This window comes from Trichechus manatus, unplaced genomic scaffold (genome assembly GCF_000243295.1).
Source record: "Trichechus manatus latirostris isolate Lorelei unplaced genomic scaffold, TriManLat1.0 scaffold00034, whole genome shotgun sequence".
Classification (NCBI taxonomy): domain Eukaryota; kingdom Metazoa; phylum Chordata; class Mammalia; order Sirenia; family Trichechidae; genus Trichechus; species Trichechus manatus.
The window spans coordinates 9,191,161-9,199,613 of NW_004443970.1; the positions used below are offsets into that span (position 1 = coordinate 9,191,161).

Sequence of the window (8,453 nt, forward strand, 5' to 3'; positions counted from 1 at the left end):
GATCTACGGCCTTTTAGGAGAGTGACTGTTCACTGGGGAAAAGGAAATCAGACTTTTCGAGGATTACTGAATACTGGCTCTGACCTGACACTAATTCCAGGAGACTCAAAACGTCACTGTGGCCCACCAGTCAGAGTGAGGGTAGATGGAGGTCAAGTTATTAATGGAGTCTTAGCTCATGTCTGTCTCAGTGGGTCCCTGAACCTATCCTGTAGTGATTCCCCAGTTCAGGAATGCATGATTGGAATAGATTTACTCAGCAACTGGCAGAACCCCCACATTGGATCCCTGACAAATGGAGTAAGAGCTAGTATGGTAGGAAAAGCCAAGTGGAAGCCATTAGAACTGCCCCTACCTAGGAAAATAGTAAATCAAAAGCAATACCGCATACCTGGAGGGATTGTAGAGATTACTGCCACCATCAAGGACTTGAAGGATGCAGGGGTGGTGATCCCCACCACATCCGCATTCAACTTGCCTATTTGGCCTGTGCAAAAAACAGATGATCTTGGAGAATGACAGTGGATTATCGAAAACTTAACAAGGTGGTGACTCCAATTGGAGCTGCTGTTCCAGATGTAGTTTCATTGCTTGAGCAAATTAATACATCTCCTGGTACCTGGTATGCAGCTATTGATCTGGCTAGTGCCTTTTTCTCCATATCTGTTTCAAACGACCACCAGAAGCAGTTCACCTTCAGCTGGCAAGGCCAGCAATACACCTTCAGTTGCCTACCTCAGAGCTACATTAACTCTCCAGCCCTATGTCATAATTTAGTCCGCAGGGACCTTGAACGCCTTTCCCTTCTACAAGACATCACACTGGTCCATTACATTGATGACATTATGCTGATTGGACCTAGTAAGGAAGAAGTGTCAATGACCCTGGACTTATTGGTAAAACATTTGTGTGCTAGAGGGTGGGAATTTAATCCCACAAAAATTCAGGTGTCTTCCACCTCAGTGAAATTTCTAGGGGTCCAATGGTGTGGGGCATGTTGAGATATTCCTTCTAAAGTGAAGGATAAATTATTGCATCTGGCTCCTTCCACAACTAAAAAGGAGGCACAATGCCTAGTGGGCCTCTTTGGATTTTGGAGGCAACATATTCCTCATTTGGGTGTGCTACTCTGGCCTATTTATCAAGTGACTCAAAAAGCTGCTAGATTTGAGTGGGGCCCAGAACAAGAGAAGGCTTTGCAACAGATTCAGGCTGCCGTGCAAGCCGCTCTGCCCCTTGGGCCATATGATCCAGTTGATACAGTGGTGCTTTAAGTGTCAGTGGCAGACAGAGATGTTGTTTGGAGTATTTGGCAGACCTTTGTTAGTGAATCACAATGCAGATCCTTAGGATTTTGGGGCGAAGCCCTACCATCCTCTGCAGATAACTACTCTCCTTTTAAGAAACAGCTTTTGGCTTGTTACTGGGACTTAGTAGACTGAACACTTACCATGGGCCACCAAGTCACCATGCGACCCAAGCTGCCTTTTATGAACTGGGTGTTGTCTGACCCACAGAGTCATAAAGTTGGACATGCGCAGCAGCACTCCATCATTAAACGAAAGTGGTATATACAAGATTGGGCCTGAGCAGGACCTGAAGGCACAAGTTGCATGAAGAAGTGGCCCAAATGTCCAAGCTCTCCACTCCTGTCACATTACCTTTCATCTCCAAGTCTGCACCTATGGCCTCATGGAGAGTTCCTTATAATCAGTTGACTAAGAGAAAACTCGTGTTTTGTTTACAGATGGTTGTGTGCAATACACAGGCACCACTCAAAAGTGGGCAGCGGCAGTGCTACAGCCCCTTTCTGGGACCTCCCTGAAGGACAGTGAAGGGAAATCCTCCCAATGGGCAGAACTTCACACAATGCACCTGGTTGTTCATTTTGCTTGGAAGGAGAAATGACCAGATGTGCAATTATATACTGATTCATGGGCTGTAGCCAATGATTTGGCTGGATGGTCAGGGACTTGGAAGGAACATGATTAGAAAATTGGAAACAAGGAGGTATTGGGAAGAGGTATGTGGACTGACCTCTCTGAATGGGCAAAGATATGAAGATATTTGTGCCTCATGTGAATGGTCACCAAAGGGTGACCTCAGCAGAGGAGGATTTTAACAATCAAGTGGATAGGATGATGCGTTCTGTGGAAACCACTCATCCTCTTTCCCCAGCTACTCCCATCATTGCTCAGTGGGCTCATGAACAAAGTGGCCATGGTGGCAGAGATGGAGGTCATGCATGGGCTCAGCAACATGGACTTCCTCTAACCAAGGCCAACTTGGCTATAGCCACTGCTGAGTACTCAACTCTGAGTGCTCAGAGACTAACACTGAGTGCCCGATATGGCACCATCCCTTGAGGTGATCAGCCAGCAACCTGGTGCCAAGTTGATTACATCGGACCACTTCCATCATGGGAAGTGGTTTGCTCTTACTGGACTAGACATTTACTCTGGATATGGATTTGCCTTCCCTGCATGCAATGCTTCTGCCAAAACTACCATCTGTGGACTTACAGAATGCCTCATCCACCATCATGGTATCCCACACAGCATTGCCTCAGATCAAGGGACTCACTTCACAGCAAATGAAGTGCAGAAATAGGCCCATGCTTGTGGAATTCACTGGTCTTACCATGTTCCCCACCATCCTGAAGCAGCTGGCTTGATAGAATGATGGAATGGCCTTCTAAAGATATAATTAAGGAGTCAGCTAGATGGCACTACTTTCAGGGTTGGGGCAATGTTCTCCAAGAGGCTGTATATGCTCTAAACCAGTGTCCACTATATGGTGCTGTTTCTCCCATAGCCATGATTCATGGGTCCAGGAATCAAGGGGTGGAAATGGGAGTGGCACCATTACCCCATTGCATTGGGCAAATCTGCTGCAAAAGACCTCTGTAAAGTGTTGAAAAGCAAAGATGTCACCTTGAAGACTAAGGTGTACTGACCCAAGCCGTGGTGTTTTCAATTGCCTCATATGCATGCAAAAGCTGGACAATGAATAAGACCCAAAAAAGAATTGATGCTTTTGAATTGTGGTGTTGGTGAAGAATATTGAATATACCATGGACTGCTAAAAGAACAAACAAATATGTCTTGGAAGAAGTACAACCAGAATGATCCTTAGATGCAAGGATGGTGAGACTACATCTCATATACTTTGGACATGTTATTAGGAGCAACCAGTCCCTGAAGAAAGACGTCACGCTTGGTAAAGTAGAGGGTCAGGGAAAAAGAAGAAGATCCTTAACGAGATGGAATGACACAGCAGCTGCAACACCAGGCTCAAGCATAACAGCAGTTGTGAGGATAGCACAGGACCGGGTAGTGTTTTGTTCTGTTGTACTATATAGGGTCACTCTGAGTCGTAACTGACTTGATGGCACCTAACAACAACAAAAACATGATGTTGTGATCAACCCCATGGTGGGATCTGCTGTGAGTAGCCAAATCGGTTGAAAGGGAGTTTCCTTGGGCATGTGGCCTGCATCCATTACAAGTGGATATTCTGGCAAGGCTTGTGGCTTTTGCTCACTCTGGATTCTGCAGCTGGCTCCTGTTCACCGGACCTCCGGTTCTTGGAACTTGAGAGCTAGCAGCTTATCCGCAGTCTTGCCTGCCAATCTTGGGATCCGTCGATCTTCGCGGCCTGTGAGCAACAGCCCTGCTCTGCAACCTGCCTATCTTGGGTTCACCAGCCACTGCAGCTACATGAATCAGAAGCCGCCAGCCTGACCCATGGACTTGGGACACTGCATCTCTAAAACTGCGTGAGCCATTTTCTCGATATAAATCTGTATATATATTTATATGCTTTACTGGTTTTGTGGCTCTAGAGAACCCAGCCTAAGACAAATCAACCAGCCACTCTCTGGAAACCCTATGGGGCTGTTCTATTCTGTCCTGTAGGGTCACCATGAATCAGAATCAGCTCAACGGCAATAGGTTTGCTTTTTCACTCTTTACAGAAGCATTTTTATCAGTTACAGCTAAAAATCAGTATGTACAATTAATGAGGCATGGTTTTTTTTTAATCCCCGAGAAGCTATGATTAAATAAATTGTTCATTTTAAAACTGATGGTATCTTGATGGAGACTTGAACGCAGTGACACAAACAGACACACATACACCAATGTTCACTGCAGCACTACCTACAATAGCTGAAAGGTGGAAACAACCTAAATATCCATCAACAGATGAGTGGTCCAAAAAAAAAAAATGTGGTACATACAGACAATGAAATACTACTCAGCCATAGAGAAATGAAGTCCTGATACGTGCTATAAAATGGATGAACCTTGAAAACATGCTGAGTAAAATAAGTCAACCAAAAAAGGACAAATATTGTATGATTTCACTTATATGAAATATTTAGAATAGGCAAACGTATAGAGTCCAGTTTTATTAGTGGTTACCAGGGGCAGGACGGAAGGAGAAAGGGGGAATCATTGTTTAGGAAGCAGTGAGTTTCTGTTTATGGTGATGGAAATTTTGGCAATGATCACTGGTGATGGTGGCACAAGATGATTAATGTAATTTATATCACCAAATTTGTACATGTTGAAAAATGTTGAATTGGCATATGTTGTATTATATATATTTTTACACAATAAAGAAAAACAAAAAGAAAAAATCGATGGTATCTTAAAATTAAGGAAATACTGTGATGATAATAACCATTAGCCATTAGGACTCAATTCTTCAGCAGTCATGGTCCCTCAGGTGTCTGGGTGTCAGAGACAGATACTTTAGAGGTTTCATAGTTATCATGGTATGGTGGACACCATACCACGTGTCAGGCAATGTCCCTATCCACACCAGACTCAAGAGAAGGGAACTCTTACAATGATTTTACAAGGTTCATATCTCATCCAGTCGCCTCCAAATATGTCCCTCCTATCACCACAGCAACTCATGTGACAAAGAGGGCAACAGAAGAGTTTTCTGATGCTTCCTAAGTCCAGGAACTCGGGTCATCCCTGGATGTCACCTGAAATACACCATTACCACAATAATCAGGGCCACGTTGCAGTATTCCACTTCACGTATCAAAAAGGCCTAACTTACCTGGAATTTAAACACTAGATGGGATGCAGTTCCTCTATCCTTACTCACAGGGGTCTCCAGCTAACCCCAAGCAAATATGCCTCCAAATCTGCTCTAAAGCAGTTGTCTGGGAACAATAGAAAGCCATTATGCAGATGGAAGCCATCCAAAACTATTCAGTCATCTTGAGGAGATATATCAGATATCTAGCAGAGAAATGGGAGATGAACTGTTTTCTTGAGTTCAAACTACTCCCTTCAGTGCTTTGATATTGGACCACCGAGTAATTAACATCAGGCCTCCCCAGCAATCTTCATTTGTTAGTATTACTCACTAATGACAGAAGAGAACCATGAGTCTGGCACATGGTTCAACTTAATCACTAAAGCAAACCTGGGTATACCTATTATTATCCCCATTATAATAATGAGTAACAGGGGCTTCTAGAGAGTGACTGACAAGGTCAAAGACACACAGCCAGGGAGTGTTGGGATATGAGTGAGGGTTTAAACCACCAAACTAGCCTACTTTCTGCTACTAACTACTTTTACACAGAGTTACACTTACTGCATACATTAAAAGAAGCCAAGTTGACAGAGCAAGTCATAATTTTAAATGTCTCATTTATTCAATAAACACTTAAGTGATTCTGTACATTGAAGGACAACTGCAAAATGTACTTTACAAATAAATATTTAATAGTAATGTCAGTGTAATTATAATAGTTATATCTCTAGAGTGCCTTGGTCAAAATTATTTCCATCATCTCCAGATGCAGTTTGAAAATAATTGTACATTGCACATTTCTTTTCAAGAAGAGTTTAAACCATCCCATACTATTTTAAAATTTAACTTCAAACATTTCCATATCTAAGTTAACAGACTTTTATGTTCAATGTAAACAAAACCTCTTAAGTTTTCACTTTCATTTTCTTCTGACACCTTCTGCAAAAGAATGCTTGTATGCCCATTTTTCAGATAAAGGAGGCTAAAACAGTACAATTGGAAAAGAGAAAGAAGGCATGCAGAGAGAGCTAGTAAACCAGCTAAGGACAGAACAACTCCTCACATCTCAGAGAGGCGGACGAGGCGTCTATAAACCAGCAAATGCTGCCTGCCTGTATCTGGCTTAGCCAGGTACATACCTTTGCAAGTGACTGAATTTAAGTCCAGTGTGGCACTTTCAGAAAATGGCATCAAAGGCTGGACTATAAATCTTTCTTATTTTCAAGTCACTGGACATTTAAGAGCTAAGATTATTGATGGGCTCTTTCCCTTCTCTTTTTTTTCCTCGTAACAGATGTATGATTCATAGATTGTCCTTTAGTGGTCTCCAGTTTCATCTTATTACTTTTTCTTTGCTTCTGCTTCCTGACAGCTCTGAAAAACAAGGTGCTAAATTATTTTATAGAATAAGCACAGTGAATTCTGTTAATTATGCTGAAGTTTAATTAACTAGCTAACCAAATGAGAAATAACCAAATAAGGAGGGAAAGAATTTACTGTATTATGAGCATAAATCCACAGAACCCTAATCATAATAACAAGGAGATAGCCAGAAGCCTGACCAAGCAAAATGTCTGAGAAAAGAAATTTCTTTGAAAGATAGTTACTACACATTTAGAACAATCTATTCAGGACAAACACATCACAGAGGTAAATAAATAGTCAAGCCAATGAGCTAGAGTTTTTTTTTTTTTTTGGTACATCCATACTGCTCAACTCAGCACTTCAATCTTCAAGTCCCTGAATTACATTTTTTAGAAAAAGGACCAATGCATTTGGCAGTTAGCAAAATGGGAAAAATGACAACATTGGACGGGGCCCATTTTATAAGTCCTACAGTCCTTGAGCTAATTTTCCTTTCCTCAGTAGATCTGAAAGTCCTGAAAAGCGCCACACAGAATGTCCACATTTTGTGGTCCCTGTCTTCTTCAAGGCCAGCTTCAGACTGAAAAAGCTGGAATTTGCCCTCTAAAAATGCTAAACCACACCAGAGAAAACAGATCTTTTGCTTCTGGTGTTCTCTGAACTAAGTTACGGGCAATCTGTGGTTGAGAAAGATTACTGGTTCGTTCATTCACTTTCTCCATGCTAGACGAATCATGCCATTTATCGTATCTTGAACCAAAGGAACAGGTTGGGCCTAACAGCTCTGACAAGCCTGGAAATTTCCCCTCATCAGTCAGCAATAATAGGAGCCCTGGTGGTGAAGTGGTTAAAGCACTCGGCTGTTAAACAAAAGGTGAGCAGTTCGAACCCACCAGCCTGCTCCACACTAGAAAGATATGGCAGTCTGCTTCCGTAAAGATTACAGCCTTGGAAACCCTATGGAAACCCTATGGGACAGTTCTACTCTGTCCTATAGGGTCGGTATGAGTTGGAACTGACTCAATGGCCGTGGGTTTGGTTTTTGGTAGCCAGCAGTATCAATAGTTAGCTTCACCTCTCGTAAACCGCCACTAGCCCTGGGGAAAAGCTTATTCTTGACCTCTCAGGACCAAAACCTGGGAAAGGTTTCACAAACAATATATAATCCCCTAATAAACCACACTTAAGCCTCACTTTTTGTTCACTCAGCATAAGTGTCAAGAATACAAAAATGAATGGGCATAATCTTTGACTTCAAACCATCCCATACTGTTTTAATATTGAACTTCAAACATTTCCATATCTAAGTTAACAGACTTTTATGTTCAATGTAAACAAAACCTCTTGAGTTTTCACTTTCATTTTCTTCTGACACCTTCTGCAAAAGAATGAAGTATGCCCATTTTTCAGATAAAGGAGGCTAAAACAGTACAATTGGAAAAGAGAAAGAAGGCATGCAGAGAGATTAGGCAGACATCACCTTCCTATCCCTTCCTTCGACCTTTTTTAGGAAAAGAAATTAAGGCTATGAAAGTCTATGATCATCCAGTAAGGAAGTGGTACAACTAGACTGATTCCAGAAACTGTGCTTTTAATCATTTTGTATACTATACTATAAATTACTCAGGTATGCAAAATGCTAAGCATACTATAATCACTCAGTAAGTATTAGCTATTATTAGTAGTTCCACACAACTCAGTGTTATTCAGAGTTTTGCTTGACAAGTTTGCAATGTTCCATATTTAGACTTTGCACTATGGATTGGAATATTCTATCAGTTCAAAGTGAAAACGGTCATCTTTATATTGTTTGTGCATGCTATATAAATCTCCTCTTTCCTCCAGCCAATTTTTAAATGTAAGATAATTTCCTGATAAGTGATGATTTAGCAAGTTTAATGAAATATAGTATAATCTCGAAAGCAAAGTCAATAAAGCTATGCATGCCTGTAAAAATAAATTTAAACAAATTTCTCTTCTGCTCATCCACGAATAAGCAGGACTAAAACTCAACACTCTACCAGATT

General features: G+C 41.6%; 1 protein-coding gene across 5 annotated transcripts in view; it reads right to left on the reverse strand.

Annotated features, from left to right (window-relative positions):
* Positions 1–4,447: 4,447 nt before the first annotated feature.
* ZCCHC4 (zinc finger CCHC-type containing 4) overlaps positions 4,448–8,453 on the reverse strand; it is a 52,341-nt gene continuing 48,335 nt past the window's right edge. The window contains exons 13-14 of one of the 5 annotated variants that reach the window (XR_002823886.1): positions 6,201–6,450; positions 4,448–4,999 (exon numbers count right to left, since the gene is read on the reverse strand). Coding sequence is in view for 4 of the 5 variants with exons in the window: in XM_023730239.1 (XP_023586007.1) it covers positions 6,312–6,450 (139 nt within the window). In the remaining variant the exon portion in view is untranslated. Of the gene's footprint in view, positions 5,000–5,629; positions 6,451–8,453 lie in introns of those variants that run through there. The other 4 variants (XM_023730239.1, XM_023730240.1, XM_004375164.3 and 1 more) reach the window with 4 other exon arrangements.